Consider the following 20,442-nt stretch of genomic DNA (forward strand, 5'->3'; position numbering starts at 1 on the left):
TGATCTAGTTTTTTAAGCCGGTAACTACTTGTGCATATGCTTGGTAACTCACGTATTAGTGGTTGGTAACTTGTGAGCTCGAAAAATTATTGTCAAAACATGCCCAAGTGGGATCTAGTTTTGAAACCCTCGTCGTCACAAACTCAACGGTGAAAACGGATTGTAAATCCATTGCGCCGTTTGAGCGCTAAAACATTTTGAATTTTCGGATTAGAAAGGAATCTTGGCTGACGCGAGCATGCATCATCGAGGGGGCTTTGCTCAGAATGGATTCTGTGGGCGCTCATCTTGCAGAACCATTGGGAAGGAAGTGGCGGGAAAAGGGTACGGTAGTTAGGTAAGCTACCGGACGGCTGGCACGTAGTCAGGTCCATCATTTATTCGTCCATCACAATGTCATACAAGCATATTAGAATTCACGAGGAGGAAGATCGGAATATTTGACCTGACCGGCTGAACTAGTTCACGGTTCAGGAGCAGATTGTATTTCAAGGTTCAGGAGCAGACTGTACTCTAGCAGGGTGGTATAGCACCGTACATCACTATCAGCGCCCGGGTGGGCGTGCTAGCTGCTGGTTGCTGTAAAACCTGTGGGCATGAAGTACGCGGGCAGCACTACAAAAACGACCTTTTTTGTACACCAATCCCAATCCTAGGCGGTTCCAGAAAATCCACAAATCAAATACTCTCTCGGTTCCTAAATACTTGTCGTGGTTTTAGTGCATGGAGTAGTAGCTAGCCCGTCAGTGCTGCCTCCGTGGCCCAAAATGCTCAGCCTAACCAGTATAAAAACGTAAATTCCTAACATTAATCTAAGTATCTAACCCTGTCCTATGTTCTAAATTTTTTTACGTTGGAGCATCTCTAGCGGATCCCGTAAATTCCGACCCGAGAAAACACGTTTTCGGTGAACTGAATCCATGTTTTTTTAGCTACCGATTTGGTCCGGACAGAATGTATACCGCATATCTAATCCGTAAAACCGAATATTTACGCCCGACCCATTTGCTGCCCCAGCCAGCACACGTCCTGTCGTCTTCCTCCTCGTACACCACACGAGAACAGAAAAACACCACACACCTGTCTCATTGAATCACCATCAGATTTTCTAAGTGCTATATGTCTGGCACACGGCGTATAGACCAAGGTAAGCCGAGTACCAGATGAGGCAATCGGCGTACAGGTCGCCACGTGTCCCACCCAGCCACAAACGGTGCCGACCCATACGCTGGGTGCCACCTGTTTACACCGAGCGACACATGTAGGCGCACTTGGCTTACATATTTTTTATAATAGCAAAAAAATGTAATTATACCTAAAACTTGTCTAAAAATAATATTTTTTTGCGAGCATCCACATTTTGGATATAACTCCGCCTATGTCTGTAGAGGCATATGTCATTATAGGCACAGCCGGTCCCAAGCCCGGATAAAGGAGGAGGGTTGTGATAGGTTTAGCGAGCCAGTGTAAAAACTAGCCATTCCTATGGATAAAACCCTATAGATCCACATTTCTGACAAGTTTGTATTAAAAAAATTACGACAATAGAAACTTTGAAATAGTGAATGCTTTACAAACTGAACAATCTCGCACGAAGTTTCTAAGTTTAGAACCTAAACCTCCCAACTCGAAGCACCGAACTCATTTCCGTTTGTATGGTTTGATAATTTGTATATACCTTTAATTAGCCGTAACAGTGACTAACATGAATTAAAATAATATTTTTATATGTCAAAATAATTTATTTATAATTTTTAGGTTGTTTAATAGTAAATAATGAAATAATACCTACAACTTGTCAGAAAAAAATTAATTTTGTTTTGGAGACATATTTTGGGTATACAAGTTTGGAATAAAAATTATGAGTGAATACACAAAATGGAAATTGAAAAACCAGGCGAAATGATTAACGGATTTAAAAAAAAGTATAGGCCGAGTGCCTAGCTTGGTTGCACTCGGTTTATACCTGTATGCCGAGTGCGTATTTTTCGTGCCCTCGGCGTATACAGGACACTCGGCTATCTAATTGGCCAAAAAAAAAACCTAATACCCTCACAGGCTCAGTGCCTCAACCCTCTAGCCCCGTCCGCACCCTTCTTCCCCACGCGACCCGACCCCGCCGTCGCCGCCGCCCCAACCCCGCCGCCGGCCTCCCCCCCCCCCCCTCCCCCCTCACCTTCACCCGCGCCGCCCTCTCCTTCCCTCTTCTTCACCCGCCGCCGCGAGCCGCCCCCTCCCCTCCCTCTCCGCCGCCCCGCGCCTCCCCCTCCCTCCATCTCCTCCGGACGCGCGCCGCCACCTCCGTCCCTCCCCTGTGCCCTCTGCCGCCACCTCCCTCCCTCCCTCTGCCCTCTGCTGCCACGCATCTCCCTCCTCTGGCACTCTTATGTTCGTCCTTGTCACTGCCTAGGAGGTGTTCGACGGAATTCCCGTGACGTAACTTTTTTTTGTGGCAACTATGCTTAAATGTTGGGTAATGTCAATCTGTTGTTTGATTGCTTGGTCACATCTGTCCATGCAGAGTACGTCGTTGCTGTCCACCCCGTCCAGCTGTGGGCCCCGATTCCGAGCCAGCTCGGTCGCGCGGAAGGTATATCACCTCGATCTTGGATTGGCAGTGCTCTGTTCCGGCCATCGCGCCGATGATATTATTGTTTTTGCATGGTTTAATATCTGAGAACATGTTCATCTGCTTTATATTCATAAACATGCAAGTCGCGTAACCTAGGCGTCTCCCGTTCGAAAGGGTTATGCTTATAAATATGCAAGATTGGGTTCTTTTTCATGTTCTACTTCAATCCGGGATAGGATTTCGGCAGTGTCTCCCTGTTGTTCTCCGGATACAAATTCTCTTGGCTTGTTGTCGAGACAATTATTGGGAGAACAACGGTGAGGTGCTGTCGAAATTTTGTCTTGGATCGGAGTAGAGCATGGAAACAACCGAGTCTACACATCCTCGGGTGGGATTAGGACCTATCTTTACCTACTAGAGAGATTTTTGGAACGTGGATGCTTGATTAAATAAACATGCATGGATGCTTGATTAAATAAACATGTGAGATGCATTCTAAGTTGAGAAATTTTATATGTCTCCTGATTTAGCAGAGAAAATGACTGATCGTGGGTGGATGTACACCGGTCGTAGACATGCGCGTGACATTGACATCGAATAGATCAGAAAAGCAGATGAGTTTATGGATTTTGCATTCGCTAATATGGATGCACCTGCCCTCCCATGATGCCCTTGCTCTAAGTGCAAGAACAACTTCAGACGTGATCGGGTGGCGATGTCCATACACCTTGGGAAAAATGGTTTTGTTCCGGACTATACTATTTGGTATCTCCATGGTGAGGATGGGCGTGCCAGAGAGGAGGTGCTGCGACAGCGAACTGACGATATTGACAACTATGGGACTGGAATTGCAGACATGGTAGAGGAATACCATGAGGTACAGTTGCCACCTTTAGAAGAAGAACCGGAGGAAAGCGCAAAGGCCTAGTATGATAAGGCATGTTTGTTGCTTTCTGTTGCAGGAAGAAAAGGAAGGCAGGGAGTTCACCTTGCTTGAGTCGTGGACCCGTAGCCAGACCAAGCCAGATAGCACTTATTGCAACCCCCACGTACAATCTAATCTGGAAGAGGACATCAAAGTTGCAATTGAAAGAAATGGGCTTGATTTTAACCCCCTTACTGACCCCATTGATCCTGATGCTATTGTCATTGTGGGAGGGGGCAAGAAACATGACCACCATGTGATTCTGAATTGTACTGTCGAGCCGTCCACCTCTATCTCACAGATTCGAGCTGCCGGTACGAGCGGAAGTCCTAGTATTAGTCCTCACACACAGCCTGTCACAGCTCTTCTCACCCAGTTGGAGGTTAGTTCTTCTCCATTCATCATGAGTTCTTTTGGTCTTACACTTATGCATTCGCTGACGTTCATATGACATTATGTAGGCCGAGGTGGCTCAATTGAAGGAAGAAAGTCATGGGATACAAAATCGAATGGACGAACTGAGTAGGAAAATGGCGGAAAGAGAGGCCAATGGAGTGGCTTTGAGAAACTAGGTACAGGTAATAGACATCCTCCTTTTGGTTGCTTACCTTTGTACCTTGCTAATTGCAACCTAAGCACTCCAAACCAAACTTGCAGACTCTGCTGACTAATTGTGCGCCAAACGTGACAATACCCGAGGCAGCTCTGGCAGCTCTACATGGTCCTGAGACTCCGGTTAGTTGTCTTCAACCTGAAGGTGGTCGCTCAAGCCATACATATTTGTACTTACTATCTGTTGCCCAAACATGCAGGGATCAGCTGTGTCAGAACCATGTTTTTGGGGCTACTACTCCTGCTACACATAGCCCGGTCACCTCGCGTGACAGTGATACTCCTGGCACTTCCTGTCAGTGATGTACGGTAAGTTTCCTTTAATTGCTTGAATTTAAATTTATATCTTGGACATGTTGAATCTATGCAAACACAGTGAATTAATATTGTATCCATTGTATAGTGACGGTGAGCTTGCACCACACCGATGTGTCGTCTTTATGTTCATCGTTTTGTATCTTCGACATTGTGTATCCATGCTACGTATGAGATGGACTTTGTGTGCGAGTTGAGTGTCATGACTATGTTGGATGTCATGTATGGACCTTGTGATGTAATGAATGAACAATGGACTATGTGTTTGTTTAATTGTTGGGATGTCCAGAAAAAAAAATTATATGCCGAGTGCAATTTATTATGGTACTCGGCTTACATGACACGCGGCGGCAACCTGCTTTGTTTGGGCTGGCCTACAGACCCTAAGCCGAGTGCTATTTTGAGCCGGCACTCGGTGTATACATTTTCTTTTGTTTAGCCTGGCCTATCGCAGCATCGGGTCCAGAGTATATGCAGAGTCTCGGCATACATATCGACGTGGCACTCCCCTTTACACCGAGTGCCAGGACACTTGGCTTATAGATGATGGCCCTTAAACGACAACGTTCGTTACTTTTTTTTTGTTGAGCGCAGCTTTCTACGAGCGCCAGAATGAACACTCGGTGTATACCTATAAGTTGAGTGCCTGAAAAATGGTACACGGCTTATAGATATCTGCCGAATAAATATACCCCGAGTGATCTAAGCTGAGTGCGGCACTCGGTTTATGCACAAGCCGAGTGTATATCTCACTTTGTCGAGTGCCCGCAGCACTTGGCGTATCTGTCTCCTCCGTACTGAGAAGGGAAGAATGATCTAACTCTAATTTTCCTTTACGAGCGGCGTGTTCAAGAAAAAAAAATATGGCGCTCATTGAACTTTTGAATTTCTTGTTGAAATGTTATACATAATGATATTCCTTTGGACTATTTCATTGCAATGATGTTTGTGAATGATATGTTGTGATCTGAGATGTCGATCGGCATGATCTTGTAGGTCTGGGACTAAATATTGTTGCGTTTTGTTTGTTTTTAAGGGACATGTTTTTTTTTCTTTTCAAAAAGGAGATGGTGTAGCGGAAAACAAATTCTTCTTATATCCCAGTTAATTCAGGGCAACTGAGATGGCTTGGCAGATATTCATGATTCCAGTGGGTTTGGCTTGCCAGATCAACTGAGATTGTGTCTATATTCGACATTTGGGAGGTAGACCTTACGGTTAAACTCTTGTCAAGAAAAATGGATGGACGTCTGACAGAAGCCGCGGAGGCGGGGAATTAAGGTAGGAACAGTAGTGGTTGATTGAATGCGGTGAGCTAGGCTCATGTCTGCACTAAAATAAAGCAGACAACCCCAGTACATGGATGTAAATCACAAGCAAACAAAACCACAAGAGAAAGGCATATATGCAGGTGGCAGCATGAGACGACTGAGCTGCACAATTAACACACCATGCACGAAATTAAAAACAAATTAAGCTAGCTAGCTAGCTAATTAAGAAGCAAACCATAAACTAGTCATCATCATCATCATCACGCCGCTGCAGTAGTGCATGGCATTTGATGACCTCAGCATTCTGCACAGCAATGTGCCTTTCCCATAAAGAAATGGGTGGCAAAAAAAATATTCCTGTCTTGTAGTACATCCATCCATCCAGTCCAGTACAGATCCAAAGTTGGGCACTGTGCAAATCCCGTTGACAGCTTACCCTCTCCCTCTGGCTGTACTTTGTAAACACTTAGAAAGAGATGGAGAAAGAAGGGTGTCAGTAATGTATACACATCCAATTTGATATACACTAAGTACACTGCAGGCCGCCGCTCTGGCTTCTCTGTGTACCTATAAAGAAAGGCACCCCTTCTCCTTTGAACATTCTTCTTTCTCCTCCTTCCTTCTTCTCCACCTATCTATATAGGCAGCTCGCATATATGGTGTCGGCGCGGCGCAAGGCGGCGAGAGAGGAGGAGGCATGAGAGGAGGATGGTGACGTTCCTCCGGCCGCACCCTCTTGCCCATGGGCCGGCCGCCGTCGACGTTCGCCTCCGGATCAGAAGCAAATTACAGTCATCATCATCGCCGTTGGTCCCTTGTTGCGGCTGCAGCAGCCTGAGCCTGAGCTCTCCCATGGCACAGGACCCCTCCCATCCCCACCGCCAAACCAAGGAAGACCAGGACGCCGCCGACACCAACCCCCAGCAGCAGCCGCACCCCGACCAGCACGACGTCGTTCAGGAGCCGGCGGCCAGCACGAGCAGTAGCAGCAGCAGCGGTGGCGACACCGCGGGCTCCTGGCTGCAGCTCGGGGTCGGCGGCGGCCAGCCCGGGCCGGGCTCGCCCTCTCCGTCTTCGTCCTCGGCCCGACGGCCCAAACGCCCGAGAACAGATTATGAAGCAGCTGGGCCCTCGACGCCGGCCGGCCCAGAGCTGGGGTTGTCTCTGTTCCCGGGGCCGTCTTCGTCTCCGGCGTCGGCGTCGGCGTCGGTGGCTCCAGTGGTGGCGGCGGCGCCTCCGCCGGCGCACGAGGCCGGCACGTGGTTCGTGCTCCAGGCGGCGCAGAACCAGTAAGTGTGTAGAGCACGCCGTTTGGCAATGTGGGTGGGTGGGTTTGTTAGATAGCTCATGTGGTTGCCGTTGCAGGAGGACGGAGCCGCCGCCATTGCCGCAGATACCCAGGAGCTACCTCAGGGTTAGGTTAGCTCCTGATTACTCTACCAGCTGCTGAGATTCTTGATTTCAGTTTAATTAATTGATACATATATAATCTGCTTATTTTCCATTGGTGTGTTGCTTAATTCCATGGATGCCTGTGCGCCATTGACTCGATCGGTGATGTGCATGCATGGCCAGTAGAGACGGGAGGATGACAGTTAGACTAGTGATGAGCTACCTGGTTAACAAGCTGGGTCTTGAGGACGATTCACAGGTATGTATATATGTCTCTCATTCACTTTAATTTGTACTACTGCTTTAATTTGCTTTGCTCCGGCGCTTCCTTGCTTTGCTTTTATACTAGTCATCTGTGCTTTCTTTCGATCGAAACAATGATTTTACTGTTCCTAGAGATCGTATACGTGGATGGAGAGTTAGCTTTGCTAAATGACCTACAGTAGTATATATAACACCATCGTGCGTGTTGCTAATCTTGCCTGTGGGGCTCCCATACAAACGAATAGTAATTTTAACCGTTGAGCCGTCACGTGATCACCCAAAGGAACTAGTACACTAGCTTGCTAGCCAAAATACAGAAAATATATATTAAATAAAAGTACCACATCATAATCCCTTCGATCAGATCGATCAGAAGTGGTGATTTTACTTCGAATTCCCTTGTCCTTTCAAATTAAGAAGTGATTGAATCGGGTTAAAGCCAGTGTATCCAAGGCACCTGTGGTGACTTCGTTAATCTCAAGATGATCTGTCGGCGGCCGGGTTTCTTAGAGATGCTCATAGAGATAGGATTTTCGTGTGTGCGTTCAGAGTGGCGAGGGTACGTGCGTGTGCGTGAGTGATTGCGTCTGTACCGTGTTTTTAAAAAAAAAGCCGGTGTATCCAAATTAACGAATAAAATCCCTAAAGAAAGAGAAAGTTTTTTTTTCACAGAGATTAATGACCTCAGCTATGGGAACATTTTTTTTTTGCTTTACAATTTGGAGAATATAATATGCAGTGTAATAAATGAAAAAAAGTAGATAACAAGTTTGGAGGAAATAGTGACGGGTAGGACTGGCAGAGGAAGCTAAGCAAGTATAGGAAAGTGCAGGGCATCTATGTCACTAGCTAGAGCCTAGAGGTGGATCTAACCTTGCATATGGTATGGGTAGTTTTAAAGTGGCAGCGCCAAATATTGGTAGGTGAAAGGAGCTTTGGAGCTACGGACAGTAGTTTAGACGTCGGGATTCCCATAGGTCTTTGTTGTTGTTGTAGGTGAAGGGTGCCCGTCCACGCGTTACATCATGGCGCCACCCCATGATTAAGGACTCTCCCTCTTCCATCTCTCTCTCGCCTTCCTTCCTTCCTGGTGCATGCTTTTGTGGTTGCATGCTTAATTAAGGTTTTCTAATCTCGATCTTTCTGTACGTGTGATCTGCAGCTTGATTAATTAATGTGGCCGGGTTAATTTTTGTCTTGGATCATCGACATGGACCTTAACAATAGGAAATTAATGGCATCAATACGTACCATAATTGGGCCGGTGTATAATTTACAAAGCCCCCATGGGAGGGCAAAATTAAACGTTTGGAGTGGTTGCCAGGCTAGATGTCGGGTTGCCGAACGCCCTAGGGTTTATATATACAGTCCACGAGTGATGGTAAGTTTTAACTTGTCCTTAGTTTTTCCTGAAGCAGAGTGACCCGAGAGAAAGCCAATTATATGTACACTACGTCTCGCACGTCATCCCTGCCGTCTAGCTAGGTAGATCAATCAACCCAACGTATATACTCCTGTAACAAAATAAAAATGAACCCAAATTTCCAAATATACGATTCCACGAATTAAGTTTTAATTAACTAGAACCAATTAATTTTTTTCTGGTTGATGTTAATTAATTGATCAACACGTACATTGAATTTTTCTATAATTGCATACGTGCATGCGCGGACGACACTACACACCACGTGTGAGATCATATCATATATAATCGATCTTATGAAATAGACGGAATGCATACGTAATTTTGCAGGGAAATTAAATTAAATTAATTAGCAGCGGCCGGGAAGTGTGTGAGGGGTATTGAGTTGACTTGAAGATATTACTGTCCCAAAAAAGAGGACATGTCTCACCTAATCCCATGAAAGTCATGCACCATCTATATATCCGGCCTATAGACCACGTACCACAATGCGTATGCTTGTGCTAGCTTGCCGGAGCCGGACTGGCCGGTAACCTAGCTAGCTAGCTTGCTTGGTCGCAGAAAGAGCTTTACGTACATGCATCTGTGGCCCGTGAGGAAGACGTTATCATTAATATTAATTGTATATCTATATAAATTCAGCTTGGCTATAGCCGGCCGGGTGGACCTGACATGCACCTAGCCTCCAGCAAGCAAATACAAACAGTAGTTGTCTTCCTTTTTTTAGGAATGTGATGGCACCCCTCTAAATATTTTGCTATACACTAATTCAGATGCCTAGGTTGATTAATTTGGTGCAAATAAATTGGATAGGAAAACTACTAGAAGAAAACACAATAAACTATATATATAGCAGTAAGGAAAATTAACAAACCATTTGGTGCAAATAATATTGGACAGTTCTGAAGTACTCTAGTTCGTACTGTATCCACTAATTAATATTTTGTTTCTTCAAAAATACTTGTATATACTCCAGCCACATAAATAGCCAATTCTTTCGGTGGTGTACGTGTACTACTTAAATATTTATCGATCGTAGTTGATGAAAAAAACGTTAGGACTATTTAGAAATCCTAACCTCGAGATTGTCGCTGCAAATCGAAAGCTAGACCGAGATTGTCGGTGCTGCATGAGCATGGTTGTTGGTTGAAGTAGACTATATATATCACGTCGATGAGCTCATTCTGGAGAATATTTAATTGAAGTAAATACTCAGAGTCAATTAGCACATAGACACGTACTCACGCTCACGTTTTGCGGTATGTTATTTGCTTAATTTCAATACACCCATTATTGTAGTGCTTGACGAATCTGCGAGTGCTTTCTGCGCGATTCCAGTGCGGCCAAGAGGGTTAATGATTCCTTAGCCCTACATATATTGTACTGGCTTTTACGTATACCTTTTCTGCAAGAACAGGGCCATATCAATATTTTTCTTGATTCCATCTCGCTCTCTCGATCATATTTCTTTCAAAAAGAGGAATAAGATTTGCAGTGCAATCTGACACCCTGAATTCCATTTACGTACTGTTTGAACCATTATACTCTGCATGATATATTCCTTTTTGTCGCACATGAAGCTCGTCATATCTTTTTAGATGCTTGACCGGATTTGACACTGGGAGCTGTTACTTTTGGTTCCTACTTCCTCCGTCCGCAAATAAATGTACATTTAGATTTGTTCTAAGTCAAAGATGTTAAGCTTTGACTAATTTTTATGGAAAACGTATCAAGATTTATGACACTAAATTATTATCATTAAATCCGTTTTAAAATGTAGTTTCATAATATATCAATTTGATGTCATATATGTTATTGCTTTTTTCAATAATGTTGGTCAAACCTAAAATAGTTTGACTTAGAACAAACCTAAAAGTACACTTATTTGTGAACGGAGAGAGTAAATCTTATTGGTTCCTCTTCGGTTATTGATCCACCCATTACAAAACACAAGAAGACAGAATATATAAATATAGTACTTCCCCAATTCCAAAATATAATCGTAGAGTATATGATGTTTTCTCTCATTATTGCTCCCTCCAATTCGTTAAAAGTGTCGGCCATTTTGTACTGTACAAATTTTGTACTAATTAGGCGACGTTTTTTACGGATCGGAAGAAGTAATAAGTATCAGCTAGTAGTCAAACTTCTTATGGGGTTTGATCAGGTTTTCACAGAGAAAATATCAACGTCCAAGATATTAAATAAAGAGACTCTTAAATAAATGCGTTACGGAAATGAGTATATTGATTGATATTTGATTTGGTCGCCCGGGCCGACGAAAGGGATTTGCCGGCCGCGCCGCGCTATGTCGCTCGCGCCGTAGGACACTTCATTTGGTTTTGCCTGGTTGGTATCGTGCCTGCAGGTTGTTCCCACGCACTTAGAATACGCTCAAGATTATATTGCTCTATGTGTGTAGAGTGGTGGGTGAGCATGCATGCATGCATGTATACGCATTGTTGTTTTATTCTCTCTCCATCCCTCCCTCCATCTCTCTGTCTCAAAATGAAAACATTTATATTGTCAAGAGCTTCATGCGCTACCCACCGCAACCAAGAGATCGATCTGATGGAAAGAACCAATCAACCTCTTATACTTCACAATCTCCATCTCTCTGATCTTTCTGTGTGAAGAGCTTCATGTGCTAGCCAACGCAACCAAGAAACCGATCTGATGGAAAGATCTAGTCAATCCACTTATACTTCGCAATTTAATTGCCGCAACCAGGTCTCGAACTCAAGACCTCTTGGCTCTAATATCATGAAGAGCTTCATGCGCTAGCCAACGCAACCAAAAGACTGATCTGATGAAAAAGATAGGCAATCCACTTATATTTGACACTGGGAGCTATTACTTTTAGTTCCTAAATCTTACAAGCTACTGTATCTATCGTCCTGCAAGCTCAAGTGCAGGTCGTTAAGCTAGCTAGTAGCTTCATCGACTAACCGTACCGATACTCAACTATTCTCGACACATACGTATCATAGCGCACTTACTTAATTTATGGTGGGCAAAAAAATAGGTAGTTATATACTGCATGCCCTTTATTAAATCTTGGTTAAATCCTTATAGAGCAGTGCTACAAGCACCATGTTTTTAGTATGTTTAATTGTCGTGTCTAGGTCAGGACATCACAAATCAGGTTGTATCGAAATCATACCTAAAGATCGTAGGTGCAGTATTCCGATCTTTATACAGTGCCCCCGGCCCTGTTTCGAACGCAGAAATACAATACCCAGGAATATGATGGATTGTAAATCGAAACCTATAGGTTTTCGAAAGAAAATGAATGAACAAAGAGAATTGAAAACCCTTGGTCTAATCTCATGTTTTGTTTCCTTTGAAAAGCATAGGAAACCTTTCCTTTCCTAATTAATTGGTATTGTTGCTTCCTATGTTCCAAACACTCCTGAAGGAAAAAATTCCACAAGAAACCAAACCTCTAAAATTCCTCTAGGATTCCTTAATTTGTTCAAAACAGGCATGCACTAATTAAGTTTGAAAAAAAAAACCCTATGCATCTAGGACACCCTATGTCTTTGAATGACATGCGTGCCAAGGTTTTTAAAAATGAAGCCCACCAATACTATATTTACCTATCACAGTAAAAATATATAGTGAAAGGGCAACCAAAAAGTTGCTGGCTGGCTATGTGTATGAATAAACTATCTGAATAAATAGATAATTTAAAAACAAGTAATATATTCCAATATACAGGCCTAAACATGGACCAAAGTATTTTAGTTTTAATAATAATTAGATAATTTAAAAAGAAAAAGAAGAAATCCTTTGTTGCAAATTGTTAGGTACTTATAAATACCAATATTTTAGTTTTAATAATAATTAGATAAAAAATTGAGTTAACAAAATCATATCTTCGGATTTGTATTCAAAGTATTTTCAATAACATGATTTTGTGTACATAACAAATAGTATTTGTTAGCATGCATATTTATTGATAAAACATACATTTGAGATATTTAGGTCGTGTGCATCGGTTAATTCAGAGGCAAGACGGTTTTCCTTATTTTCAAAAAATAATAATACATTTGAGATTTGTGGGCGCCTTAAGTCTTGCAACGACCGAGGGAGGAAATACGTACAGTAAAATCAATCCTCGAAAACAACAAGATCGTGTACAGTAAGCACAAATGTGTACAGTATAAAATATTGATGTGAGCGAACGACTTGGCGCCATCATGCACGACGTTCTAATTGCACCGTTTGCATTGCATTCATCATACACACACGCTTGTACGTTGCTATAGCTACGTGCCATGCATGAAGTGGACGGCCCAGCTTAATTAGCAAGACGTGAAAATTACAATCATATATATTTAAATGCATATTTTTGGGGAGGCGCAGAAACGAATTAATAATTGATTAATTGTCACTTGGCACAAGATCACTCGCTGGGTATACTGCACCCGTGATAGTGAGACCCAGGGCCTAAAAATATATGCTTGGAGCAGCGACCCGCGCGCAGCCCGGTGGTGGCCATATATATATGTTGGAGCTTTCACGTACGAAATGGACGTCAGACCTAACAGCATTTAGTCCGTCCATCCTGACGTGATGCGATGCCATCGGTCGATATATGATGTAAGAGGTTTTGTATATGCATACTTATGACTTGATGAGACCGTGCATGCGCGCGCGCGAGAATTCCTGGGATGCATGCAACACGAGGGACGTTCGTACGATCGATATGGGATTTTGTTACTCCGTCATAAATTCTTGTCTCAAATTTGCCCAAATATGGACGTATCTACTCTTAAAAGACGTCTAGATCTAGACGCATGTAATATTTCGACAACAATATAAGATCGGAGGGGTAATTAATTAATGGCACAATATGCCTTTCGATATGCCGTTGCACATGCAGGCGGCGAGCCATATGATGCTCGTGGAAACGATTCGTGTATATATATTGTTTTGTTTGTACGCATTTTAGGTACGTCCTATTGATTGGTTCATGATGTATGGTCACAGGGGTGCACTATCTCACAGCAGATATTTACCGGCACTTTGTTAACCGTACTTCATGAAAATGTAGTTAATTGAAATTATTAATACTCCCTTCGTCCAATAAAAGATGTCTCAATTTTGACTAAATTTGAATGCATCTATACACTAACTCATGTCTAGATACATCCAAATTTTGACAAACTTGAGACATCTTTTGTTGGACGGAGGGAGTACGTAATTTTAGCCGATTAAAATTTGTCAAATTAATTTTGCCAACACATGTATATTATATACTTCTAAAATGCCACAAACATAAATTTGACGTACTTTGTGGAGCCAAATTGACGTACTTTAGAGTGCATCCGATAATCTACCGTGACGCAGTGGTGGTACAGGTTATGGACGAGATTTTTAATAAAAAAAAAGGTTAATACAGCACGTAGGAGTGCATGTCAATGTGTGACACCCTGTTTACCATTAGTTAAACTAGTTCTTCATACTAGCCAAAACAACCAGTCGAGGATTTTGGTTCTCGCAAAAATAAACAGACACTTTTAAAAAAAATCAATCAAGAATTTAAGTTTAGTTTGTGGTCGTTGAATCGAATTTTTCTGAGTTGAACTTATTTTATAATTTGTTGCAAAAATACATAGAAAAGGAGATAAAATGTCTAGTCAAATAGTAATAACATAGACAAAAAAAACTGGTGCAACAAACAGGATTATAAGAATATACCGCAAATACAGTTTTAATTGCCCTCCGTTTTTTATTTAAGGCGGATAAAATTTCCTTCGTTTTTCCTGAATATAAGGCGCACAAACTCAACACACCGGCCAAGCGAGCCAACCTTCGCATGCCAACGTAGAAATCGGCAACCAGCCGTTGCGTGAGCAGACAAAAAAAGGCAGTTTCCTTTTCTGCACGGTATGCATGCACGGAAGCAGTTGCTCCCTGGTTGATAACGCAAAAAAATATGCGCCCCGTATAAAGAAACGGAGGGAGCACTAGGGTAAAACAGAAGGAGAATAAACGGTCGATGCGAGGAAGAGAGAAGCTAACTTCCATGGAAACACGCTCTGTAGGTACTCCGTACAGAGTATCTCGTATTTGGCGAGCTTATTAGTTCAACGGAAACATGCATTGGGCATTCCGTTGCATGTCCCAGTACTCCCTCCACCGATTCAAAAAAAATATCATCCACTTAGTACAAAATTTATATTAACTTAGTAAAAAAAAGGTGACACTTTTTATAGATCGTACATAAATAACAAATTCAAATATGGCTGAATTTCCTTTAAGATTATTAACTTCCGGAATTTTGTATTTACTTCGACTCACAAAAAAAGTTTTGCCGAATTTAATATTTAACCTCGTGACCATGGGACCGTACGCCAATACATCTACCGTTAAGGACACCGATCTACAACGTGTTAACTAACTCTGCCATTTAGTGCGTTGTCTGTATCGACCTACTAGCATTCGCTGGTTGCCTGTACTGTTGCAACACATGCACATCTATAGGGGCAACATTGTATTCTTCGTCGTTACGTTTTTGGATGGCATAGTTCAGGTCGAACTAGCTAATTCACTGTTTTTGAAGAATTGCGCATTGGCTATCATCCTATATCAGGCCTTGATACCCAAAATGCTGGAGAGCCCCTCGATAAAATGAAAACAGTAAGAATTTTGAACAGTGCATGTAGTGTCATAAGTTGAAATTAAATGATCGACCTCGTTCTTGTAATGACTTGAATAAAAGATGAGAATGTTACTTACCTATGCCACATAAGCAAAATTTGTAGGCGACTTTAGTATTCCTGACAGCCTAATAAGTAATAACCTCCCTCGCAAAAGCAAAAAAAATTAACAATCATACAACCTAAATAACCTACTCTCCTGGTTCAGGTGGAGGGAGAAGGAGAAATACACGGCCGGACTGATCGAGTGGACAACCAAGACTAGGTTTTAACATTTCTTTCTGAGAAACTCAAATGGAAGCCTTGGAATTTTCATGTCACTAGATCGCGTTGATTATGAAAATTATTTGGTCAGTCTGATCCACATGACAGTCAGTGGGAAGCAGTCATGTCAGCGCCAGGGTAGTCTAATAAGGTGACATGATAATGAACTTCAATTCCTACAAAAATGGCCCCTATGGGTGAAATGACAACTAATGCGCACCCAAAAGTGTATTCACCCAAATGACAGCTAAAATGCAAATCCAAAAGTATATTCACCCAAATGACATTTAAATTGGGACCACACTAGAGGAATCTCGACAAGATGCGGTTTCCAATGTCGTCGCCGATGGTTTCCAGCTCTGTATTCAACTAGAGTCGGTGATAGAAAAAGAAATCAATAAGGTTAGAACCATAAGTAATACGTAGATAACACAAAAAACAATGCCACCATCAACTTGCTCTTCCTCCGTAACCGAATCTATAGGAAGCTCGACAAGTTCTATCGAGCTTACTGAGAGTAATGCATGCCGGATGGAACTTGGGAAATCCACTTTCGGCCCAAACTTGGGCCGCGCTTGTGCAAGCACGATGACGCTTCACCAACGCCGCCAATGACATTCTCATAGGATCATAATAGTTAGACTATCGGTCAACATTATTAAAGCCTAACGATGGCCTCTGCTGGATCTGAACCGTGAATCCAAACTCATGGAAAGTGAAAAGCAGAGGCAATGCGAGAAGAGGGTTAGTAATAGTTGCTCTGCCTGTTTGCACCATCCAACTTAGGTGTGAGAAGAGAAGCACCGAGATGAAGTTGCTCTACCTCCTGGGTTTGCGATCATCCACCAAATTTAAAATTTATAAGTTGGAAATATAAATTTTATAGGGTGTTGCTATATCTTAGGCGCCTGGTTTTTTAATAAAAGTCTAAAATCACACATCAAAGCCGTTGGATTAAGATCTTAATGTCATCTTCACTCATCTTCCACATGTTGCCGTTGAATTAAGATACAACGGCCAAAGACGCCAATTTATATATAACTAAAACGAGACGAGAAAGCCGAATTTTAAAAGTACTAAAGATATGGTACAACCCACCACGCCCCTTTTCTAGACCTCCAATACGGTTTCAACAAACAGGTTGCAGAGGACTGTCAGCACATAGAGGCACAACCCGTTACCTCCTTATTTTCCGATTAAAAGAAAAGGATATTTATGTATATATGCCACTTTCCTAATCGGACTAAGGTACTTATGCCCTTGACCAGATATCGTTAGCCTAGGAAATTAAGGATTACTCTAAAATCCTGTATGGCATGGCACTGTCGCAATCTCCATAATTACATAGTGAATATATCACTTTCGTTCCTGTATATTCCCCACCGACGATGCACACAGCATTTTCTCAAGGACAGTACATGTGGGACTGCGACCTCGTAGCTATATTTAAGGATCAGAAACCTAATACGGAGTATCAGCAAGGCTAGCTTATAAAAAAATGAAGAACAGTCTATAATAATTTCATTGCTTATTCCAACAATCAACCCTATCAATTGTTTACTCATTCTTTTGCTTGCGGATTTCATCATCGGAATAGTTTGGATGGTGCTACACACCTAGGCATCAATTATGTAATTTATAGCTAATTTAACACAACTGCTGCCCGCCTTTTTAACAAAAAATTCTTTAGTTTTTTTTTTCACAGCAGATAACTAACTCACACAGTAATTCCCCATGGAATTAAAGTCCAAACCTGGTAAGATTACATGGATTATGGATGTTTCCTTTCCATTCGTTAAGTCTACCGTTTTCTCACTTTCCAAAGAAACCCCTTAAGCGAATAATTATTTATTAGCAATTTGCAAAGACAAATTTTCGAACTATATATTAGCAAGCATTTATATTGCTTCATATTTGAGCGTCAGGCATGAAATCGTTTAGTGGATACCCCTCTGCTTTCATGTAGATGCAACAAACAACTTGGTCCACCACTAGCAGTTCCTATGTGCTCTGAACACCCAACATCTCCTAATAATTTAGCCTACCTGAAGAGATCGATATATCTATTATTGGTTCCACCTTGTATGGTGCCCTACGTTCTTATAGCTGGAGATCACTGTTTACAGAATATAGATAAACCCCTCTAGAGAGCTTAAAACTAGGAGTACACGAATGATGAAACAACGAAATTCCTAATCGAATAAGAACAGACCATTAAGTATAGGTGTTTAAGCTCTCTAGGGGTACACAAATGATGAAACCACGAAATTCCTCTGTACATGTGAGTTTGAAGTGTCTAGTCGTTCCTAACCTGTAGGTATAGGTGTTTCGTGTTTGCTTCCTCGGAAAATTTGGCCCCCATATAAAATCCAGTATCTGCCGTGCACGTAGTACAGAGGCATTCAACTCACATGTTGTCAGAGGATTGTCGGTGCGGGAGCAAATCTCTGAGCTAAAGCATGGCATGTTTGGTGTACGTCAGCTTTCTCAATTAATCACCATATTTCTTAGGTGGCTAAAAAATATACGAAACGTAAGAAGATACTCATTGACGATTTTTTATGCCCTATTTGGAGTGATGAAATTCATAGGTAATTCGTGCATTCCAAACATGTGCGTGAACAATTTTAATCAAAGTCATGTAATTACTTCTACGCAGGTAACACGTGAACGCGTCAGACGGAAAATAATATATAGTTAAGTTAGGTAGATGTGCTAATCACAACAGTACTTTTCTGGGCCTTGTATGCATTGTATATTTGCACAACATTTTTAAAATATCATAATTTTTGCCTTTCCAACCTGGACAGACAAAAGTGCATCAAAAATTAGGGAACATCTAGGAACAGAATCACAATAGGAGGCAGCCAATCATGCACGCATCACTACAAAATAATTAGTCGTAGTGTATTTTGTAATGATTGTTGAGACCAGAATCACAGCTGGCTCTAATTTTCTTTACTGCACGGCCGCTTTTCCATCTCCAAGAGTGTTAACTAGCTATAGTTCCTTCACGCGCGATATGTGTGGCCTCGAGGTTACTGCTTGCACTGTTGCTGTTAGCGAGTAGAGAGTACTAAGCATCTAGTAATTCAGAAGCTCAAAACTTCAAACCCAGATTTAATCTAGCGGGTGGCATTTCGTCATTCCGTACAGAGCATCAATTTCAGTAGTACAGTATACTCCATCGGTTCCTTATCAACCGACAGTTTCGGACAGCACGGACCTTTATTTTCTAATTATATGTTCGAAAAATTATTAGAAAGTAATAATACTAATATACTTTTGTTGAGAAATCGGTGCTATTATTCTCAAGGGCCATACTTCATAGTCAATTTTCACTGTACATGACATGGCGAAGAAGAAAAATTGGAATGCAGAGAATGAATCAATGGTCCCTTCCAGATATTCAGCATCGCATTAGTAACAAGGTTCCACTACCTAGCTTGTTGACTTAGATATGAAAAATATCACGTGGCATCAACAAGTAAAGAATCTGAGGATGCAGATTTAATTTCACCGTATACTGTAGTAAATTTTCTTGCAGACAGATGATACTGTACCTTGTCTGCTTCAGCATGTGTAGCATAGTGATGTCACCGTGAATCTGCATTGACATGAACTATCTGTGTATGAAATGCAGTTAGAGATTACTTGTCGAGGTCAGCGCCTTCTCCCGGCGATGACACTGCAGCACGTCCGCGACACCATTTGGCGCCCGCCACCGGCAGAGGCTGCAGCGGTTTTGCCGGCCCCCGGCTCGTCGAGCACAAACCAGGTCATGACATTGCATTACGGCAGGAGCTAGTACCTGGAGAAGGGAACACCAACAGACACAGCTACTTTTTCACACTGTAATTAGTTTTTTCACTGCCCACAGGGCACTGATACCCCCCTTTTTCCCATACCCTAACATCTAATCCTCACCACACAATTCACAGAGAAAGAATAGTAAACCAAGGATACTAGATCATAGGTAACACCCAAATGTAAGTGTACTTGGAAACAATGAGAAATAATTCTTTCATATTTATTTAATAATAAATATATTATTTTTGTTCCTATGCTCTGCTGTTGACCTTTTTTGTGCATAAACTAAGTTTATAAAAATGGAAGTGCAGAGATTGTAGATGGTCTTTCAATTTGTTAACCAACGGAGGAAAAACGTAAAATGTATGAAGGCACAATATCCAGCATGAGTACAATGTTTCGACTTAGTCTTATACATCTACAGCACCAAGAAATTCCAAGAGGAAAGAACAGAAATTTTAAAAAATGCATGCTGACCTAACAATGCCTGCAATGTAGCACAACGGAAGCACCATGAAGCAGCCTCCCCTAGTGTTCAGGTGGCAAGTCAGGATCAATAAAAATGAGTGCAAAGGGCAGTAGGAAGTCAGCATCAAGGACAAACAAGTGCAAGGTCATTACTCACAAGTCAAGACACAATTGAGAGGGGCATACAAGCATATCAACAAGCATTTATTAGAGTATCCAGTGCTGTGGCCTAAACAAGCACGTTAATTACGAATGAAAAATGGGGAACTAAAAAGAAAGAATTACATATGAAAGCTAGCAGGGACTTCAACATCGGGCGTCAAACTGGAGCATGAACACTACCACTACTACAAATAGCCATTACTCAAAACAGCAGAGGTCACACCGACAGAAGATATACTAAAATATGATGCTAATTGATGGTAGTTGGTAGCAAACATAGTTAAGAATCTCTAATG

General features: G+C 42.1%; 1 protein-coding gene and 2 long non-coding RNA genes across 6 annotated transcripts; all 3 read left to right on the forward strand.

Annotated features, from left to right (window-relative positions):
* Nucleotides 1–2,250: 2,250 nt before the first annotated feature.
* On the forward strand, nt 2,251–3,282 carry LOC104584400. The gene is made up of 3 exons (XR_732107.3): nt 2,251–2,436; nt 2,522–2,590; nt 3,106–3,282. It is a non-coding gene; the product is annotated as an uncharacterized LOC104584400 (long non-coding RNA).
* An 866-nt stretch (nt 3,283–4,148) lies between these two features.
* On the forward strand, nt 4,149–4,746 carry LOC104584401. Its single transcript, XR_002960554.1, has 3 exons — nt 4,149–4,232; nt 4,310–4,418; nt 4,513–4,746. It is a non-coding gene; the product is annotated as an uncharacterized LOC104584401 (long non-coding RNA).
* Nucleotides 4,747–6,204: 1,458 nt separating this feature from the next.
* On the forward strand, nt 6,205–19,770 carry LOC100835560 (protein LAX PANICLE 2). 4 transcript variants are annotated; one of them, XM_024455004.1, is made up of 5 exons: nt 6,205–6,984; nt 7,061–7,114; nt 7,271–7,346; nt 15,651–15,707; nt 19,350–19,770. In XM_024455004.1, exons 1-4 carry the CDS (start codon nt 6,404–6,406, stop codon nt 15,705–15,707), a joined length of 768 nt encoding a protein of 255 aa, XP_024310772.1. In that variant the 5' UTR covers nt 6,205–6,403; the 3' UTR covers nt 19,350–19,770. The 4 variants fall into 4 exon arrangements, with proteins under 4 accessions (XP_024310772.1, XP_024310773.1, XP_014757564.1 ...); XM_024455005.1 differs by having other exon boundaries at nt 6,208–6,984; nt 7,274–7,346; XM_014902078.2 differs by lacking the exon at nt 15,651–15,707 and having other exon boundaries at nt 6,212–6,984.
* Nucleotides 19,771–20,442: the final 672 nt, after the last annotated feature.

Source organism: Brachypodium distachyon, chromosome 4, assembly GCF_000005505.3.
Source record: "Brachypodium distachyon strain Bd21 chromosome 4, Brachypodium_distachyon_v3.0, whole genome shotgun sequence".
Lineage (NCBI taxonomy): Eukaryota > Viridiplantae > Streptophyta > Magnoliopsida > Poales > Poaceae > Brachypodium > Brachypodium distachyon.